Consider the following 22,475-nt stretch of genomic DNA (forward strand, 5'->3'; position numbering starts at 1 on the left):
CCCCCTCCTAGCGCTTCAAAGTTTGCAAATAAAATTCACCACAACATTGTTTCATTTAGCTAAACATTTCAATATGATTAGAAACATTTGTAGCCAGCTTAAGGCTGACACGTGTTTCACAAGTGCTGCTTCCTTAGAGCCACCTGGAATTAAAACCCCTATAAATAAAGACACCCAAAACATCCCCCTCCCTAACCAAGGAATCTAACCTATCCAATACAGCAGAACAAATTCACAGCAACAATTTGTAGCCAGCCTTAGGGAAACTCTTTTTATCCCTATAAAAATCACTTTTCTTTCTTTCGTGCCAAAGCACGTCACAGATGTATGTTACATGTTTGTATGTTTAAAGTCTTTTTAATTCTCTAATAATTTTGCAAGTCTCAGAAGGGGACCACCCCATGTGATTATATATATAAAAAAATCTGCATGAGAAGTTGGTCTCTTTTCTTTTTAGTAACCAATAATAAAAGTTATATTTTAAATACCATTTTTTGTGGGGTACGTTACCTCCCCCCCCCCCAAATCAAACCCTTCTCTTTGGTGTGCATCCACAGCGCAATTCTTCTTTTTCTCGTTCCTGGTCCCAGCAGCCCCCTGATGGACGCCCAGGGCGCATGGTTAGGTGTAATCTGATTGCTGCATTGTTATGAGATAAATGAAGATTCCATCAGGTGAGCAAAACGATCTCCGACTTACTGCTGCCCAAAAATCACCTGCAAATGGCGCTCTGTGTCTCCGGGACTTGCTGACGGGTCACAATGTTCCCTAATTTCAGCTACAAGAAGAAATGTGAATTTAAAGTATTGCAGTTAGAGTCGGTGAAATTCGGGTGATGCACGCAGCAGGGCGATGTTTTTAGGGTGGGTGGGGGGTGTTAGCAGTTGGTCACCAATCAGGGTACTTATGTATTATCTGGGCTCCCATGTTAAATGCACCCCATTTTTTCATACCCCTACTATCCAACTGCACATGGAGTTGATTTTATATAGTGTGGCGAGCGCAGCGAGCCACCGTGCCCGAAGCGTGGCGAGGGGACGCCGTCTCATAAGAAAAACGGGAGCCCAGATATTACATAAGTCCCCAATCAGATATACGGACAGGTAGCATATTACAGGAGTCTGTACATGTGATGTCTGGTTTTGTTCAGGTTTACACGCATATGACCCGAAGGTATCATTGGTGCACATTGATGGAACGCGGCGTATGAAGTGCGTCACCACCGGTGTGTTCCGGGATCCGCAGGTTAAATGGACAAATAGGAATAACGAAGATCTGTCCAGCTACGCGACACATAACATTACGGCCCTCGGCGACGGGAGACAGATGGTGGAGTCGTTTCTAGACTATGACGTGGAAACCAACATCCATTATTTCTGTCAGATCTCGGAGGGGAGGCTGAGGAGAACGGCCCGGGCCGTGATCTCAGGTAACCGCCTCACCTAGGCGCCAGGCATCATTATCGCGTATATGGTTGGTATATTATGCTGACATTAAAACATCAATCTGGCCATAATGTCCAAACGTGGCATGCCGCCAGCAGAGAACGCCCTCAATCTGCCTGACTCCTCCCATGCAAACATATGCTGTGTGACTGAGCCCCTTGTTGGCCACCAGACCCTTACTCTTCCCCATAAAGGAGGATAAGTAATGCAGGAGTCGGCGCGAGACGCGTCGGATAAGAGCGTCAGTGCCACAGGCTGATAAGTGACCTTCAGTGTATCTGTGACAGTGGGGCAGATGTACTAAGCCTGGTGAAGTGATAACGCAGCAGCCAATCAGCTCCAATCATGTTACAGGCTGGGTTTGAAAAATGACAGATGGGAGCTGATTGGCTGCTTTGCTATCACCTTCCACTTTATCACTTCACCAGGCCCTGTCCCTCAATATTCTAGCAATGTGCGGGTGGTATTGGTAATCACTTGTAACTGCATGTGAGCCGCGTGTCATTCTCGTGTTTGCGTTGCAGATGGACAGAGCGTGTTGTCCTTTGATGAGCTGTAACGGCGGAGCAATGGTGGTAAGATGATGATAATATTGTGTAGATGTATCTGATGATATTAATGATCACTGTCCTGTGTCTATATATATATGTATTATCCTGCGTGACCAATGTCGCCATGAAACGCGTCGGCGGTTGAGCTGGCTAGAGTAGTTATTCCATCATCGCTATGTAATATAACAATCGGCCATTACTGTATGTTTGTGGCGTCAGACCAGAGCAAATGTTCACTGGCCGTATTTATTTCAGACCAATATGCTCATGTTTTACTGTCAGTAAATTTACTGACAACATACAAAACTGATGGACAGCACAGATAAATGGGTAATCCATCAGAGATGAAACCAGGATAACGCACAAAACAAATAAAAACAACAAACAAAACATCACATTTCTATTGATAAGTTATAAAATAGTGCGATTAAAAAGCTCAATATGTTTTACCATATAGTGTTATTACATACATGTCATGTTGTCAGCTATTGTTAGGAGTATTCTGATTGGGTAGTTTATAAAGAGATATAAGCCTATGTTCTGCTCAGCTGTTACTTCCCAGACTGCTGACTAAAGGCCCGTACACACACTACGATGTCTTCTTAATGATGATGAACGACCCCATTATAAATCACCTCCTGAACAACCCAGAACACTTCGTTCAGGGTCGTTAAGGAGGTGAATCTTTTAACATTGTCTACTGTTTATGCTGTGAATGATGGACGACTACCAACGATGCACGTACCCGTGGGTCGTTAAAGACCATAGCCATGGTCAATGCATGCAGGTCAATTTGGCTATGGTCGTTAACATTGTTTGTTTTTTCAATAGAAAAGATCCTGCATCTTTTGTGGTCGTTTGTCAGCCGTCGTGCACCAGCGAGCACCTGCAATGCTGAAGTCGTTCATTTTCACTTCAAGGGTGAAAATGAAAGATGATAGTTAACGATGGGTCGTTACTGACACATCTTTCTGTGTGTATGGGCCTTATGCCCCACAGGGAATACCGGGCCTCCAGGGTGATACTGGATAGACTTGGACTCGGCATCCTGAGGTTGTGGCTGTCGCTCTGTGGCAGACGTGGCCCACAGACTTGGACCAGGCCCCTCATTGTGCCCCTGGCTATCGGTCATGCGCTGCTGTAACTGTTTCTCAGGGGCTCTCCACCTCAGCCCTCAGGTACCACCAAAAGGTCATGTTTTCAGCGTTGCAAGGAGGCAATCCCACATGCAAGAAATTATTTACAATTTAAAAACAAAGAAAACCCCAAACATTTCTCCCATAGATATATAAAAAACACACCCACTTCCCCACAGGAAAAAACATACACAATGGCCCCCACATGAAAAAAACTAAACACATTTGCTTCCACTGGAAAAAAAAACAAAGAAATAATTTGTTCCCCACAGGAAAATAATAAATACAATATTAAATCACTGTTGGTATCACAATATATATGAAAGCATCAGTTCTATAGTTATAGCTTCCAGTTATAATAATGAATGTGAGTTAGGGATACTGAGGAAGCCGCTCAGAGGTTTACACTTTAATTATTACTGTACAACAGCCGCTGGATATCTGAGACGTCCTTCCGGAGACCCTGCACTTTATGTGACTGTCCCCCAGATATGGCGGATCACTGCCCCAGAAGCCAGGAGGTGGGAACTGCTCCCACAGCTTACTGACTCCAGCCAAGAGGACCTGGTGCACTTATATACATTGTATCTCACTGTACTATATACAATAACTAGCTCATCAAAATGACGGCTGCTGCAATGTATGTTCACTTTGAACTGTGACAGTTTTTAGCCCAAACCTCTCCACCCCGCCCTCAGTCCCTATCTGCTCCTACATACAATGTCTGTCTTTACAGCTCCCTCTCTCCATGTCCAGCAAGTTTAGAAACAGGTCAGTGTCCCTGCAAAAATTGCAGTGGCCTCTAGTGGTCACTGACGGTACTTCACCTTATAGAGGTGAGGAGTAGTTGGCTATCTATCTATCTATCTATCTATCTATCTATCTATCTATCTATATATATATATATATATATATATATACAGTGGTCGAAGTGGACATTTTGAAGTGGGGGTATGGAAAAGTAAAGAGTGAATATAGTGCGCACCTTCGGACACCCCCCTGTCCATCAACGTCCCCTGCCAGACTGCCCCGTTGTACAGGGGTATTACAAAAGCACAATATGCGCTGCTGAGTGATCAGAGAGCATCCTGAGGGGGAAAAAAAAGTTGTTTTTTTTATCTTCAGATTAAAGTGGCGGTATGGCATACCCCCGTATACCGCCCCACTTCGACCACTGTATATATATATATATATATATATATATATACTGTATATAGATGGAAGGATAGCCTTAATGTACATCTGACACTAAGATAAGTGAATTATATGTCTCATAGAAGAGGATCCCGATCATTATTGTAAGTGAATATTCTATGAATATGAAAGTGATGCTTTGATATATATTTCTATACGTATGCTGGCTCACTCTCGTGTCTGACTGATCTATGATGTCACACTGCTGCATCATCATAGGTCACCGTTGGGGCTGCTGCTACACCACCTGGATGAGCATGACCTCACAGGTCACATGTTTGGATGCATTATTCTGTTTTGCTTTATTAAATTATCCCACCTGCTTCCAAAGGCAAAACTCCTAAAAACATGACCTGTTGGGGACATCTGATGGTTGAGAATGGCTCATGTATCTCATTGGCAAACTGCCAGTAGACCCTGAGGATAATCCTCCCTTCTTGCAAACTTACCTCTCTCTCCCTCCCTAAGCCTAACCCTAACCTCTCCCTCCCTCAGCCTAACCCTAACCCCCCTCCTGCAGCCTAACCCTAACCTCCCCTCCTGCAGCCTAACCCTAACCTCCCCTCCCGCAGCCTAACCCTCACCTCCCCTCCCGCAGCCTAATGCTGGCCACACATCAGACCAACTTCAGACCAACTTTTCTGAAACCCTTCAAACCTCCAACCAACCAACTTGACAGTCCAACTAAAACAGTTCCCCACACATCTAACCAACTTTTCTTCCAACCAGTAAACTTTTTTTTCCCAGCCAACTTCTGTCCAACTTCTGATGTCACAGAAGTAGGCGGGCAGTGCCTGCCTGTTTTGAAATTTTATGCATTCATGAATTCACCTGTGCCCATTCCCAATAAACTGAATTCTGCATGATCATTTTAAAAAGCAACTTATGCTGAATCAGGAAAGACTGCTCTTTTTTTCTGCAGCCTTCAACACCACTATAAGAGAACATTGTATTTGTTTGTTGATACATTGAAAAATCTGCACTTACTATGTATCATTTGTGTAAACATTGTTGCAATTATGTAAATGGAGGTAATGGGACTCTTACCGCAGCTAAAAGCCATTCATTATTTAGATTTTTCTTGTTTTTTTTGTAATGATTATCAATTTCTGTGATCCATGCAGCGGCGGCTGCAACACATCCGGAGGGGAGAAACCGGGGGAGCTGTCTGCTGCTGGGGTCACCCACACACACCGCAGCATATAATATAACCCTAAGCATACACACCTCACAGCCTATAACCATACACACACCCCACAGCCTATAACATTAACCGCACAACATACTCCGCAGCCTATAACCCTAACCATACTCACACACACACACACACCCACACCAGCCTAAAACCCTAACCACACACACACACACACACCCAGCCTAAAACCCAAACCACACACACACAATACCGCGCAGCCTATAACCCTAACCACACACACACCCTATACCCTACCCACACACACCGCAGCCTATAACCCTAACCACACACACAGGCTGTCTTCTGTAGTGCTTCTAGCACAGTGTGGTCTGTATATCAGCACTGATATGAAAACCAGACCTGTGCAAGAATCTCCACTGCAGACAGCGATACCCCAGGCAGGGAACAGGAACTGCATCGGTTTTCAAAGATGGGGCGTGCTAGAATTAATACTAACATACACACACAAACACACACACACACACACACATGCATACATTTTATTTATTTACAGTTTCTTATATAGCGGAGCATATTCCATTGCGCTTTACAATTAGAACATACATACATACATACATACATACATAGTGTGTGGGGGGAGTTTGCCAGAGGAATCTTGCATCAGCCCTGCCTACAGAGCAAGGTTCGCCAAAGAGTTTCGGTACTTGTGAGTTATCTGGGCGCCCGATTTTTCCATAGGAATCAATGTTAAAATGATTCCTATGGAAAAAGGGGTCCTTTTCATACCCCTACTATCCAAGTGGGCATGGAGTTGGATATAAACCTGTAGCGAGCCCGAAGCGTGGCGAGCGGACGGTATTCTGTGTCCCCTCGCGGGGCTCGCTACGCTCGCCACGCTTCGGGCTCGGTGGCTCGCTACGCTCGCCACAGGTTTATATCCAACTCCATGCCCACTTGGATAGTAGGGGTATGAAAAGAACCCCTTTTTCCCATTGAATTCCATGTTAAAATAGACTCAGTCCATTTTAACATTGATTCCTATGGAAAAATCGGGTCATCGCATCGCATCCGATGGTCGCATGCGATGCGATGCGATGTGCCCGATCCGACCCGATTTAGAAATCGGGCGCCCAGATAACTCACAAGTACCAGAGTTTCTAATGAAGATGTGTGGAGTAGGTGGTCAGGAAATTAACCTGGCCTTTGGACACTAACCCAGTGCTATGCGATGCAGGCACTCCTAAACGCGGCAGCTGGATGGACCGGGCGGCAGCAGAGGTGGTGCAGGCCCTCCTGGACACAGCAGCTGGACGGACTGGGTGGCAGCAGAGGTGGTGCAGGCCCTCCTGGAGATAGATATATTTATTTCAAACATATAGACAGCATATATATATATATATATTTTCTGTAAGTGGTCTGGCACTCTTCTTACTATGAACGGCTGCTCCGGTGGCTTACGCAGTGGATGAAATAGAGGTATTGGTGGCAGTAGCACTCTGGAGGCTGGTTTCAAAGGTGTAACAGGTTTATTTAACAAATAACCGTCATCTCATACAGTCCGACGTTTTGGGGTACAGGTGTGTCTCACCTTGAAAATGGGGTACAACTGTTCCCAAAATGTTGGCCTGTATGAGATGATGGTTATTTGTTAAATAAACTTGTACCTTTGAAACCAGCCTCCAGAGTGCCACTGCCACCAACAACTCCATGTGTGTGTGTGTGTGTGTATGTGTATATATATATATGTGTATGTATATATATATATATATATATATATATATATATATATATATATATGAAAGAGACTGGCACTCAGAGGTCTTTGTACAAAAACGTGTATTCACACAAAGTGAAAAAACATCCAACGTTTCGGGGCTGCGCCCCTTTGTCAAGGTGTGTGAGGTAACCCTGACAAAGGGGCGCAGCCCCGAAACGTTGGATGTTTTTTCACTTTGTGTGAATACACGTTTTTGTACAAAGACCTCTGAGTGCCAGTCGCTTTCTTCCATTAATCAATTTTCTGGATGGGCACCGGGGCAGATGCCACATTGGAGTGAGTGCCGGACCGCATTGCTATATATATATATATATATATATATATAGATATAGATAAAATAGATCTCTCCTTGAGTGACTTATTTCAAATGCCGCCATCCATCTACACACGTATATATCTATATCTCTTTATCTAGAATATGTGGTTATGGTGGCATTCAGAAATAAGGCACTCAAGGAGACAGCAATATATATACACAAACATACAAATAAGGTGGGTGCTGGTGCCACTAATTGTTGGTCGCAGGACTGCTGGTAAAGGGATGAGGATTGGAAATGAGCAGGTGCAACTGAATTCCGGGGGAGGAGAAGATGTCTGGGGATCTAGGGGGGAGAAGGGATAGAGAGAGAGGGGGGGGGGGGCAGGGAGAGAGAGGGGTGAGAGGGGGACAGACAAAGAGAAAGATAGAGTGGGGGGTTAGGCAGGGAGAGAGGTGAGATAGTGGTGTTATGCAGAGAGAGAGAGAGATGTAACAGAGGGGGGTCAGACAGGAACAGAGAGGAGGGGGTGAGGCAGAACGAGGGGTCAGGCATACAGAGATGGGGGTGAGGCAGAAATACAGATGGAGGGGGGAGTCAGGCAGAGTGGGGTGAGAGAAGGGGGGAGTCAGACAGAAAGGGGTGAGAGAAGGGGGAAGTCAGGCAGGGAGGGGTGAGAGAAAGGGGGGAGTGAGGCAGAGAGGGGTGAGAGAAGGGGGGAGTCAGGCAGAGAGGGGTGAGAGAAGGGGGAAGTCAGGCAGGGAGGGGTGAGAGAAGGGGGGGGGGGGGGTCAGGAGTTACCTTTTGGGAGAAGGTATAGCAGAAACCCCCGCCAGCAGCCCTCACCTTAGAGACACCGCTGGAGTCTTGTGCCCAGCAGCGGCAGGGAGAGGTCCAGTGGCGGCGCAGTTATGAGAGCCCAGCAGGGCCGAGGGTGAGAACAGGGCACCCGGCAGAAGCAGGTAGAGGACCAGCGGTGGCACAGTGATGAAACCTGGACGCAGGGTGAGAGCGGAGCGTAGGCAGTGCATCCCCTATCCTCCCTCCTCACAAAGCCGCTGCCCCCTACTGCCGCCAGAACCATCTGTAGGACCCATGAGCTGCACTTTATGCTGCTGGCGCCGCTTGTTAAAGGTGCACCTGGCAGCCACAGCGCATTAGTGCAGTCATACAGCAGCACCGAGTAAAAGAGCAGGGAAAGTGCAGCGCATAAAAGACTGACAGGAGGACACACATCGCGGGCACAGCCAGGTCAGCAGCCCGAACACGGTTGGCTCAAACAGGGATACCGATTCCTGCCTCCCGCAGGCTGCTGCTGCACAGAAATAGATATCCGATCTGCAGCGGGTGGGGGGCAGAGGGCCAGGCAGTATTGATTGCGGGTGCTGGTGCCAGTGTGACACTGGCACCTCTCCTCCTGCTTCTGCTGGCACTGGACTCCACTGGTGACACAAGTAGGTGGACACTGCTGGTCAGTGTCCACCTACTTATCGGGCAGTTGGGGGAACTTTCCCCACACATCTGCACGATCAGCTGGGAAAAATCAAACAGGTTTGATTTTTCCCAGCAAGTTGGAACGACCGTTCAGGGCCGTTTAGCAGCGTTTTTGGCCGTGTGGGAGCAAACGGCTGATAATCGTTTGCTCCCACACACTAGAAAGATTATCATTCCAACCAGCCAAAAGTTGGCTGGTTGGAACGATATCTGTCTGATGTGTGGCCAGCATAACCCTAACCTTCCCTCCCGCAGCCTAACCCTAACCTCCCCTCCCGCAGCCTAACCCTAACCTCCCCTCCCGCAGTCTGACCTCCCCTCCCGCAGCCTAACCCTAACCTCCCCTCCCGCAGCCTAACCCTAACATCCCCTCCTGCAGCCTAACCCTAACCTCCCCTCCTGCAGCCTAACTCTAACCTCCCCTCCCACAGCCTAACCCTAACCTCCCCTCCCGCAGCCTAACCTCCCCTCCCGCAGCCTAACCCTAACCTCTCCCTCCCTCAGCCTAACGCCAACCTCCCCTCCCGCAGCCTAACCCTAACCTCCCCTCCTGCAGCATAACCCTAACCTCTCCCTCCCGCAGCCTAACCCTAACCTCCCCTCCCGCAGCCTAACCCTAAACTCCCCTCCTACAGCCTAACCCTAACCTCCCCTTGTCACGGCTAAAGGGCTGGATGGAGTCGTGTGGTGCACAGAAGCCGGAGACGGACCAGGAGAAGTAGGATTGAAACGTGCCGGTTTAATAACAGATTTCATAAATGATAAACTTCACTCAAATACTTCTTTAAGTGACAGTTGGGATAAATCAAATAGAGTCCAGCACAATATTAATAACGAGCAGGTAAATCTGGAAACGTGTACTTGATGAGCCAGAGTACATAGAGGAAGATCCGGAAAGAGGTTGATTTGATGACAGAAGAAATGGATCCGGATGACTGAAAGATGATGGAATGAATGAGTTGTATGAAGGAGGGCAGCGGAATGCTGTGCAGGGTAATTCTGGGACACAAGCAGGAACAAGCACTAGGTAGGACTTGCAGCATTGGTGTCAGGAGAAAACTTCCTTGTAGCAAGATGCAGGGAGCAATTCACCAGAGTCAGGAGAGAAAGAGCCAGGATCCGGGAATCAGCTAGGAGTTGTGAATGACTCCAAAGACTCATTGCACTGACACTGAACAGCCTAGGCAGATCCCTTATATCCCCAGGGGACGGCTGCCATTGGCTGTCAGCGCAGGATGAGGAGGGAACCTCCACTCTGGGCCAATCTGTCTCCTGCCCTCAACCAAGATGGCGACGCCGGCCTCCCAGCACCACTATCTGCAAAGACACCGCTACCCGACGCTCCCCTGCTGCCATCCCTACCCAGAGCTGCCGCTACCCGCACACCGCGGCGGCGGGCGCGGACGGGTGAGTACTGTACCCGCCGCGCTCTGTCGCGGCTACGTGTGACAGTACCCCCCCTTTTCAGGGTGACCCCAGGGCGCCTATGGGCCTTTTGCGGATTTCTCTGGAGAAATTGCTTTATCAGTTTCGGAGCGTGCAAATCAATGGAATCCACCCAAGAGTTCTCTTCGGGACCAAACCCAACCCATTCCACCAGATACTGGGTACGAGAATTGCGGCAGCGAGAGTCTATAATGCGTCTTACCTCGAATTCAGCCCCACTCTCGGAGTTAATCTTGGGCGGTTTGGGAATCTTCTTTTGGTAAGAGTTCAACCTTAAAGGCTTGAGGAGGGACACATGGAAGGAATTGGAAATCCTTAGGGAAGGAGGAAGTTGAAGTCTATAAGCGACCGGATTAATGACTTGGGTGATAGGGTATGGTCCAATGAACCGGGGAGCCAGCTTCATAGAGGGCAGACGGAGGCGTATATGGCGGGTAGACAGCCATACCCGGTCTCCGACTTTCAATCTGGGCGCTGCCCTTCTTTTCCTGTCTGCCATCCTCTTGTATCGGGCGGAAGATTTAAGGAGAGTGGTGTGGACATCCGACCAGATTTTAGCAAAGCGTTGTAATGAAGTGGTTGCTGCAGGAACTTCGGAAGAGGATAATTCTGAGAAATCTGGAGATCGTGGATGTTTGCCGAATATTGTAAAGAAGGGGGTGGTTCCGGAGGAAGAGTGATAGGAGTTGTTATGCATATATTCTGCCCACGGGAGAAGATCCACCCAGTCATCTTGGGAAGACGAGACAAACAGTCGGATAAAGGCCTCCAAGTCTTGATTCACCCGTTCTGTCTGGCCGTTGGTCTGGGGATGAAAGGCAGTGGAAAACTTGAGTTTGACCTGTACCGCGGCACAGAGAGCTCTCCAGAACTTTGCAACGAACTGTACTCCGCGGTCGGATACAATCTCTTTGGGCAGTCCGTGAAGTTTAAAAATGGTTGAGATAAATAGCTGAGCCAGTACTGGAGCAGAGGGGAGACCTTTTAGTGGGACGAAATGGACCATTTTAGAGAATCGGTCAACCACTACCCAGATTGCAGTATGACCTTTTGAGGGAGGTAGTTCGCAAATGAAGTCCATTGACAGATGGGTCCATGGTTCTGTGGGAATGGTTAGAGGGCGGAGAGGACCAGCGGGAGTTGTTCTGGGCACCTTATGCTGAGCACATTTTACACAAGAGGCGACGAAGTTGGTTACGTCGTGGCGGATGGTTGGCCACCAATAAGAACGTGACAGGAACATCAAGGTCTTTTGTGCTCCTGCGTGCCCTGCGAAGCGGGAAGAGTGTACCCATGACAATATTTTCTTGCGGAGTTCGGGGGGAACGAACGTTTTACCTGGAGGAGATGGCTGTACGGTTACTTGGGCGAAGACCACCGGATCGAGGATTGGACGAGGAGGTGTCTCTAGGTCAGAGGTCGTCTCAAAGGAGCGGGATAGAGCGTCCGCCTTAGTATTCGTGGTTCCAGGTCGGAATTTAATTTGGAAATCAAAGCGTTCAAAGAACATGGCCCAACGGGCTTGGCGGGCAGTAAGGCACTGAGCTTGTTTGAGAAAGGACAGATTTTTGTGGTCTGAATACACGGTGATCTTATGCCGCGCCCCCTCCAGAAGGTAGCGCCACTCATCTAACGCAGTTTTGACTGCAAGCAACTCCTGTTCCCCGATGGGGTAATTCCTCTCTGCCGGGAGGAATTTTTTGGAGAGGAAGGCACAAGGGTGTAATTCTTGATCCTCACCCTTTTGTGACACGATGGCCCCGATCCCTTCCGAGGATGCGTCCACCTCGAGAATGAAGGGCTTGTCGAGGTCTGGTTGGAGGAGGATTGGTGCTGTCATGAATGCTCTCTTTAACTGCTGGAAGGCAGAGGATGCTTCTGGCGACCATCGGCTTGGATCAGCTCTGTTATGGTCCGGGAACTCTCTTGCCACCCCTAACTCCGTTGCCTCCAACCGGAATTGGCGGACGTGTGCAGAGGGCTAAGCTTCACCAATAATAGCCGCGTTCGTGAGAGCCCGTTAGTCAGGCTCCCACCTCGATGCCACCTGGTCTTACGTAGGGACAACACGACCGCCAAGGCTAGTGGAGTGCAAGGGTAAAACTATCTAAACCCACAGAAGGCAAGGAGGCCCCGGATACCCACGGGGTAGCCACGCAAGGGACAAGGCAGACCCAAGGGGTATATCAGACGTAACAATACGAAAAGGTGGAATAACTGTATAACAGTGGTAATAAAGGCAACAATGCCCAGAGGGTGGAATAGAATAATATAAGGTACTAGCAACAATGCTTACAAGATGGAATATAATAATGAGATACAAGCAACAATGCTGACAAGATGGAATATAATAAAGGAACAAAAGGTAAGGACTTATCCGAATCACAGCAAGGATCACGGCACGGGGTACTGTAACGGAGCTGCTGGAACCAGGAACACAAAGGCTGCAGGGCACACCAAAGCTATAACCGGCGTCTGTTCCCAGCAGACGCCGGCTATTTATTTGAATTTGCCGCCTGTGACTGTGCGGACGTCAGCTGCGCTGACGCCGCACGCTGTCTGGAGACTCGGGGACGTTGCCTAGCAACGCCCCGATGCCTGGCAGCCGGAGCAACAGAGCCGGAAGCTCGGGGCGCTGCTAGGCAACACCCCCGACGCTCCCCCGGCGCTCCATCTCCGCCGCCCGTCCCGGACGTGACAGAACGCAGTGACGCTCTGGGACGGCGACGGCTGACAGTACCCCCCCCTTGAGGAGAGGTCAACCGACCTCCAAATCCTGGCTTCAACGGATTTTGCCTATGAAATAACTCTTTTAAGTATGGGGCATGAAGGTCCTTGTCCAGAACCCAGGACCTTTCCTCAGGTCCATAGCCCTTCCAATGGACAAGAAAAAAATAAACGACCGCGGGTGATTTTCGAATCAAGGATACTATCAATCACAAACTCCTTGATGCCTTGCCGAATGACCGGTGCTGGCCTGTAAGCACAAGAGGCATGGAACGTGGGATTGACCTTCAGAGAGCGTGGAATCTGGAGACGGAAGGCCACAGGATTGATTCTCCTAACGATTTTGTAGGGACCAATAAAGCGAGGACCCAACTTCTTGGATGCCTGATGGATATTGATATTTCTGGTGGATAACCACACCCAATCTCCGACTTTAAACGAACAAGGTCTCCTGTGACGGTCGGAAAAGCGCCTTGCGGCCGTGGTCGCAGAGAGGAGAGCCCTACGGACCATATCTCAGGTGCTCCTCCTACTGGTCACCCACCTGGGCTTACCTGTTCTGGCGGGAACAGGATCAAAAGAATTAGCCCGAGGGTGGAAACCATAGTTACAGAAAAAAGGAGACATCTTGGTGGCAGAATGCCAGCCGTTGTTATAGGCGAATTCTGCAAATGGTAGGTTCTCCACCCAATCCTGTTGGGACTTAGATACATAGCATCGCAGGAACTGCTCGAGTGTCTGGTTCACACGTTCCGTCTGCCCATTGGATTGTGGGTGATAGGCCGAAGATGGACTGAGCTTAATCTGTAACGCAGAGCAAACAGACCTCCAAAACTTGGCCACAAATTGAACGCCCCTATCTGACACAATATCTGTGGGAAGGCCATGCAATCGAAAAATGTGGCATACAAACAAGGAAGCTAACCTTTCCGCGGAAGGTAAACCAGTCAAGGGGACAAAATGTGCCATTTTGCTAAACCGGTCTACCACCACCCAGATAGAGTCACAACCCTGAGATTGTGGTAGATCGGTTATAAAATCCATGGAGATATGTGACCATGGCCTCCTGGATATCGACAAGGGAACCAACTGACCAATCGGAGAACAACGGGGAGTTTTATTTCTGGCACAGACGTCGCAGGCAGACACCCATTCCTTGACATCTCTCCTCATGGTAGACCACCAGACAGCTCTAGATAACAAGGATAACGTTTTATCAATGCCTGGATGTCCCGCCGATCTACATTGATGAAACTAAAAAAAAATTTTTTTGCGGAGCTCTAAAGGCACAAAAAGTCTACCCTCTGGAATGGCCTTAGGAGCCGAGGCTTGTGCCAAAATGACTTGGTCCAGAAGGCTATGAGTAAACCCGGCAATAATACAAGAGGCAGGAATAATAGGCTCCAGCTGTAAATGGGGGTCTTGGACAGCAGAAAAACTTCTCGAAAGAGCATCGGCAACGACATTTTTTGGCCCTGGCCTGTAAGTGATAATAAAATTAAATCGGGCAAAGAATAAAGTCCACCTCGCCTGCCTGGCGTTGACTCTTTTGGCTGATTGGAGGTATGCCAGATTTTTATGATCTGTTATGATGGTAACCTGGAACCTAGCCCCCTCCAGCCAATGTCGCCATTCCTCTAAGGCTGCTTTAATGGCGAGAAGTTCCCGATTGCCGACGTCATAATTACATTCCGCTGCGGAAAACTTCCGAGAAAAAAAAGCACATGGATGTAAGAAACCGTCTTGCCCATCCACCTGTGAAAGGACTGCCCCAATCCCTACCTCTGAGGCATCCACCTCAACAACAAAGGGCAGTTCAGGATTGGGATGCCGCAAAACCCCGGCGGAGAGAAAGGCTGCCTTCAACTTAGTAAAGGCTTTGACAGCGGCGTCGGACCAGACCGAAGGATTGGCGCCCTTCTTGGTTAATGCAACTATGGGGGCCACAATATCGGAGAAGAATGGAATGAATCTCCTATAATAGTTGGCAAACCCCAAAAACCTCTGGGTGGACTTGAGGTTTGATGGTTGTACCCAATCCTTAATGGCCTGAAGCTTTCCTGGGTCCATTTGAAAACCCCGAGGGGAAATAATGTATCCCAGAAAAGAAATGCTCTCCACCTCAAACTCGCATTTTTCCAACTTAGCATATAAATTGTTCTCTCTCAATTTTTTGAGAACTGCGCATACATGCAGGCGGTGTTGCTCCAGTGATGGGGAGTAAATCAAGATATCATCCAGATACACTACGACAAAAACTCCCAAAAACTCTCTTAAGACGTCATTAATAAAATCCTGGAACACAGCAGGTGCATTAGCGAGACCAAACAGCATTACCAGATACTCATAGTGTCCAGAATGCGTATTGAACGCCGTTTTCCACTCATCACCTGCTTTGATGCGAATTAAATTGTACGCCCCCCTCAAATCAATTTTAGAAAAAATGGATGCCTTACGTAGTTGATCGAAGAGGACAGATATGAGTGGAAGAGGATACGAATTTTTTACTGTAATGGCATTAAGCTGTCTAAAATCAATACACGGGCGTAAGGAGCCGTCTTTTTTCCCCACGAAAAAGAAGCCGGCTCCGACGGGTGACTTTGAGGGCCTAATGAACCCTTTTTTGAGGTTTTCCTCAATATACTCCTCCATCGCCTTCTCTTCAGGGAGAGACAAGGAGTATAGTCGCCCCTTGGGAAGTTTGGCCTCAGGAACAAGATTAATGGCGCAATCATAAGGTCTATGAGGGGGTAAGACGTCTGCTTCCTTTTTGGAAAACACGTCAGAGAATGACCAATAAGGTTCAGGTACCTCCGAAACTGAGGGAGTCACCATGCGGACTGGAAGGGCCAGACAATTATGAGAACATTGTTCACCCCAACTTACAAGTTCCCCTGATTGCCAATCAAAACGTGGGTTGTGTAATTTGAGCCATGGCAATCCCAGTACTACGGGTGTAACAGGGCTATGAAAAATAAAAAAAGATAAGAACTCAGAATGGGTGACCCCAACCTGGACCAGTAGAGGGACGGTACGCTGTGTAATAACCCCACTGGGCAAGCGATTGCCATCTAAGCCATAGACCGAAATCTCTGGAGATACTGGTATGAGAGCAATCCCCTGTTCCTGAGCTAACTGTGAGTCCAGAAAATTACCCGCAGCCCCACTATCAATAAATGCCTGGCCATCCCACCTATGAATTTCAGACAAAATACATATGGGAATTAATAAAGAATTACTGGGAGATATAAGAGATAGGCCTGACAGGATGTCTCCCTGCATCCTCAGGCCTTGGCATTTCCCGGACGCTCAGGACAGGAATTCACCAAGTGTCCCCGGACCCCGCAGTAGAGACAGAGGCCCTGGGAACGCCGTCTCGCCTTCTCCTGTGGAGATAAGCGAGCTGCGCCCAGCTGCATGGGTTCCCCGAGGTCGACGGTGGAGTCCTCGGAGACACTGGGCAATGGCGCCAAACCTGCCCCCCGTTCTGAACGTCTCTCACGGAGCCGGCGATCCACCCTGATAACCAGCTGCATGAGATCGTCCAGGGACGTCGGTGTGGGATACTGAACCAGAGAATCCTTTATGTGGTCAGACAGCCCTACCCTAAATTGGGAGCGTAAAGCTGGATCATTCCACCCTGAATCCTTGGCGTATCGCCGGAATTCAGAGCAATAAGCTTCTGCCACCTGGCGACCCTGTTTAAGAGATCTAAGATGAGCCTCTGCTGCGGCTGCCTTATCTGGGTCATCATATAAAATCCCCATTGCCTGGAAAAAGGACTCCACAGACCGAAGAGCCGGACTGTCTGCCTTCAGCCCAAAAGCCCATGTCTGTGGATCCCCCTGGAGCAAGGAAATCACCAACCCCACTCTCTGTAGTTCAGACCCGGAGGAAAGGGGCCGTAACCGGAAATATAATTTGCAGCTCTCCCTGAAATTAAAGAACTGATTTCGGTTCCCAGAGAACCGATCGGGAAGACTCATCTTGGGTTCCTTAACCGACACAGCCATTGGAGGAGCTGCTCTGCGAACCTCTTCCTGAGACTCTACCCTGAGAGTAAGATCCTGCAACTGCTGAGTGAGGAGGTGTAACTGATCAGCAAAAACCTGGGCCGGAACCCCCGCATTGGGATCCATGCTAAACCAAGAAACACACAACCACTGTAGAGGGAATATGGTTGTGTTACTATTATTTTGTGGCCGGTTATAATGTTATGGTCCGGGAACTCTCTTGCCACCCCTAACTCCGTTGCCTCCAACCGGAATTGGCGGACGTGTGCAGAGGGCTAAGCTTCACCAATAATAGCCGCGTTCGTGAGAGCCCGTTAGTCAGGCTCCCACCTCGATGCCACCTGGTCTTACGTAGGGACAACACGACCGCCAAGGCTAGTGGAGTGCAAGGGTAAAACTATCTAAACCCACAGAAGGCAAGGAGGCCCCGGATACCCACGGGGTAGCCACGCAAGGGACAAGGCAGACCCAAGGGGTATATCAGACGTAACAATACGAAAAGGTGGAATAACTGTATAACAGTGGTAATAAAGGCAACAATGCCCAGAGGGTGGAATAGAATAATATAAGGTACTAGCAACAATGCTTACAAGATGGAATATAATAATATGAGATACAAGCAACAATGCTGACAAGATGGAATATAATAAAGGAACAAAAGGTAAGGACTTATCCGAATCACAGCAAGGATCACGGCACGGGGTACTGTAACGGAGCTGCTGGAACCAGGAACACAAAGGCTGCAGGGCACACCAAAGCTATAACCGGCGTCTGTTCCCAGCAGACGCCGGCTATTTATTTGAATTTGCCGCCTGTGACTGTGCGGACGTCAGCTGCGCTGACGCCGCACGCTGTCTGGAGACTCGGGGACGTTGCCTAGCAACGCCCCGATACCTGGCAGCCGGAGCAACAGAGCCGGAAGCTCGGGGCGCTGCTAGGCAACGCCCCCGACGCTCCCCCGGCGCTCCATCTCCGCCGCCCGTCCCGGACGTGACAGAACGCAGTGACGCTCTGGGACGGCGACGGCTGACAAGCTCCCTTGCAAGTGAGAGCAGTGAGGGGAGCAGCGATAGTGGAGAAGTTCCGGATAAATCGCCGGTAATAGTTTGAGAACCCTAGGAATCTCTGAATTCCTTTGAGTGTTGTGGGGGCTGCCCAGTCTTGGATGGCTCTCACCTTCTCTGGGTCCATCTCTATCCCAGTGGCGGAGAGAATGTGACCCAAGAATGGAATGGACGTGACCTCAAAAACGCACTTCTCCAACTTGCAGAACAGTTGATTTTGGCGAAGACGTCGTAGTCGGACACTGTCTGTCTGTGAAGTTGAAGATTTGGAGAGAAGATGAGTATATCGTCTAGATAGACTACGATGGAGTGGTACAGCAAGTCCCGAAAGATATCATTTACAAACTGTTGGAAGACGGCGGGGGCGTTACAAAGGCCGAAGGGCATCACCAGGTATTCATAGTGACCGTTGCGCGTATTAAAAGCCGTCTTCCACTCGTCACCTGGACGGATCCGGATCAAATTGTAGGCCCCTAGCAGGTCCAATTTAGTAAAGATTACTGCCCCTCTGATCTTGTCGAATAGTTCTGCGATAAGAGGTAAGGGATAGCGGTTTTTAATGGTGATGTCGTTCAGGCCCCTATAGTCGATACATGGCCGAAGACCGCCATCCTTCTTTTTCACAAAGAAAAACCCGGCCCCGGCCGGAGAAGTAGATGGTCGAATGAAACCTTTGTTTAAGTTCTCTTGAATGTACGAGGACATGGCCTCAGTCTCGGGTAGCGACAGGGGATAGATGCGGCCACGAGGAGGGAATTTCCCGGCCACCAGCTCTATCGGGCAGTCCCAAGGACGGTGAGGAGGCAGGGTGTCGGCACCACCTTTACTGAAGACATCTGTAAATGAACGATATGGTGCGGGTATTGACAAGGGTGGAACTGAAGAGGATGAAGGACAGTTACCCTCACTTTGTGGATGGGTCTGGTAGACCGGAAGGATCTGAGGAATGCAAGTAGACTGGCAATCTGTTCCCCAGGCCTTGACCTCCATATTGGTCCAATCGATGTGTGGGTTATGTTTGGAGAGCCAGGGAAGGCCCAGGACCATTTGGTGTGAGGACTGTGGAAGAATGAAGAATTCGAGGGTCTCTTGATGTAGAGCTCCTATGAGCAGTGTCACCGGGGTGGTCTGATGGGTGATTTGTCCACTACGAATTCGACTCCCATCCACTGCAGTGAGGACCAGCGAGTGATCCAGGGGTTGTACAGGCAGGGCATGTTGGGTGACAAATGAGGAAGAAAGGAAGTTTCCCGCTGCTCCAGAGTCCAATAGGGCCTGAACTCTTTTTCTCCCTTGGGGACACACAAGGGTAACCGGAATGGTGGAATCAGAAGAAGAGGGAGATGGAAGCAAGACTCCTAATCGGACCTCCCTCGGGGAGATTAGGAGCGGTCGTCTCCCGGCCGCAGCGGGCAGGAAGCCAATAAGTGAGCTGAGGAACCACAGTACATGCACAGATTCTTTCGCCGTCTTCGGGACTTCTCTTCGAGAGAAAGACGGGAGCGGTTGATTTGCATGGGCTCATCTGTTGACACCGCAGGAGGCGGGGTTGGTTTGGAAGCTGGTGCGACATTGGAAGGGAATCGAGGGCGAAGGCGATCAGAGCGATTCCTCTCAAGTTGGCATTCTTGGAGTCGCAGATCGACCTTGTTACATAATGAAATGAGTTCAGCCAGGGTGGAAGGAGAATTGCGAGTTGCTAATTCGTCCTTGATGCGCCCGGCTAGGCCGTTCCAGAAGGCAGAAACGAGAGCCTCTTCGTTCCATCTAAGTTCGGAAGCCAGGGTTTGAAATTGTACGACATATTGTCCCACTGGGCGACTGCCCTGACGAATCCTTAGGATCTCCGTGGCTGCGGAGGACACTCTGCCAGGCTCGTCGAAGATGCGACGGAAGGAGGCCACAAATTCTTCATAGTTGTTGAGGATGGGATCCGCACGCTCCCAAAGGGGGGACACCCACTCCAGGGCTGGACCCGCCAGTAGGGACACGATGTAAGCCACCTGAGTCTTGGGAGAGGGGAAATTGGAAGGCTGGAGGGTAAAATGGACGTCACATTGATTCAGGAATCCTCGACACCCCCTCGGGGACCCGTCATATTTACTGGGGGTTGATAGTTGTAGATGGTGAGGAGCAGCTGGCCCAGGAGGAGCAGCAGAGGTCGAAGCTCCGGAGGTTGGTGCTGCCGAAACTGGGGGAGCCGCCTGAGGTGGTGACAAGGTCTGGAGAAATTGAGCCACTTGACGCTGGGTAGCCTCTACCTGTTCCAAGCGAGCCATGATGCCTTGAAGAACATCCGTCATGGAGGCCTGTGCTTCACCCGATTCCATCGGGTCAGTGCAAACTGTCACGGCTAAAGGGCTGGATGGAGTCGTGTGGTGCACAGAAGCCGGAGACGGACCAGGAGGAGTAGGATTGAAACGTGCAGGTTTAATAACAGATTTCATAAATGATAAACTTCACTCAAATACTTCTTTAAGTGACAGTTGGGATAAATTAAATAGAGTCCAGCACAATATTAATAACGAGCAGGTAAATCTGGAAACGTGTACTTGACGAGCCAGAGTACATAGAGGAAGATCCGGAAAGAGGTTGATTTGATGACAGAAGAAATGGATCCGGATGACTGAAAGATGATGGAATGACTGAGTTGTATGAAGGAGGGCAGCGGAATGCTGTGCAGGGTAATTCTGGGACACAAGCAGGAACAAGCACTAGGTAGGACTTGCAGCATTGGTGTCAGGAAAAAACTTCCTTGTAGCAAGATGCAGGGAGCAAGGCACCAGAGTCAGGAGAGAAAGGGCCAGGATCCGGGAATCAGCTAGGAGTTGTGAATGACTCCAAAGACTCATTGCACTGACACTGAACAGCCTAGGCAGATCCCTTATATCCCCAGGGGACGGCTGCCATTGGCTGTCAGCGCAGGATGAGGAGGGAACCTCCACTCTGGGCCAATCTGTCTCCTGCCCTCAACCAAGATGGCGACGCCGGCCTCCCAGCACCACTATCTGCAAAGACACCGCTACCTGACGCTCCCCTGCTGCCATCCCTACCCAGAGCTGCCGCTACCCGCACACCGCAGACCGGAGCCTGCACACGCTAGCCGGCAGCGGGCGCGGACGGGTGAGTACTGTACCCGCCGCGCTCCGTCGCGGCTACGTGTGACACCCCTCCTACAGCCTAACCCTAACCTCCCCTCCTGCAGCCTAACCCTAACCTCCCCTCCCGCAGCCTAACCCTAACCTCCCCTCCCGCCGCCTAACCCTAACCTCCCCTCCCGCAGCCTAACCCTAACCTCCCCTCCCGCAGCCTAACCCTAACCTCCCCTCCCGCAGCCTAACCCTAACCTCCCCTCCCGCAGCCTAACCCTAACCTCCCCTCCCGCATCCTAACCCTAACCTCCCCTCCCGCATCCTAACCCTAACCTCCCCTCCCGCAGCCTAACCCTAACCTCCCCTCCCGCAGCCTAACCCTAACCTCCCCTCCCGCATCCTAACCCTAACCTCCCCTCCCGCAGCCTAACCCTAACCTCCCCTCCCGCATCCTAACCCTAACCTCCCTTCCCGCAGCCTAACCCTAACCTCCCCTCCCGCAGCCTAACCCTAACCTCCCCTCCCGCAGCCTAACCCTAACCTCCCCTCACGCAGCCTAACCCTAACCTCCCCTCCCGCATCCTAACCCTAACCTCCCCTCCCGCATCGTAACCCTAACCTCCCCTCCCGCAGCCTAACCCTAACCTCCCCTCCCGCATCCTAACCCTAACCTCCCTTCCCGCAGCCTAACCCTAACCTCCCCTCCCGCAGCCTAACCCTAACCTCCCCTCCCGCAGCCTAACCCTAACCTCCCCTCCCGCATCCTAACCCTAACCTCCCCTCCCGCAGCCTAACCCTAACCTCCCCTCCCGCAGCCTAACCCTAACCTCCCCTCCCGCATCCTAACCCTAACCTCCCCTCCCGCAGCCTAACCCTAACCTCCCCTCCCGCAGCCTAACCCTAACCTCCCCTCCCGCAGCCTAACCCTAACCTCCCCTCCCGCAGCCTAACCCTAACCTCCCCTCCCGCAGCCTAACTCTAACCTCCCCTCCCGCAGCCTAACTCTAACCTCCCCTCCCGCAGCCTAACCCTAACCTCCCCTCCCGCATCCTAACCCTAACCTCCCCTCCCGCAGCCTAACCCTAACCTCCCCTCCCGCAGCCTAACCCTAACCTCCCCTCCC

General features: G+C 50.1%; 1 protein-coding gene across 3 annotated transcripts in view; it reads left to right on the plus strand.

The window, feature by feature from the left end:
- Positions 1 to 22,475, plus strand: part of LOC146059332 (butyrophilin-like protein 3) — a 71,721-nt gene that overhangs the window by 42,750 nt on the left and 6,496 nt on the right. For all 3 annotated transcript variants that reach the window (XM_083171466.1, XM_083171468.1, XM_083171467.1), the window contains 2 exons: positions 1,151 to 1,429; positions 1,970 to 2,020. In XM_083171466.1, coding sequence (XP_083027592.1) covers positions 1,151 to 1,429; positions 1,970 to 2,004 — 314 coding nt within the window. In that variant the 3' untranslated portion in view covers positions 2,005 to 2,020. The remainder of the gene's footprint in view (positions 1 to 1,150; positions 1,430 to 1,969; positions 2,021 to 22,475) is intronic.

The sequence above is a fragment of the Crinia signifera genome, chromosome 2, assembly GCF_055691185.1.
Source record: "Crinia signifera chromosome 2, ASM5569118v1, whole genome shotgun sequence".
NCBI classification, from domain to species: Eukaryota; Metazoa; Chordata; class Amphibia; order Anura; family Myobatrachidae; genus Crinia; species Crinia signifera.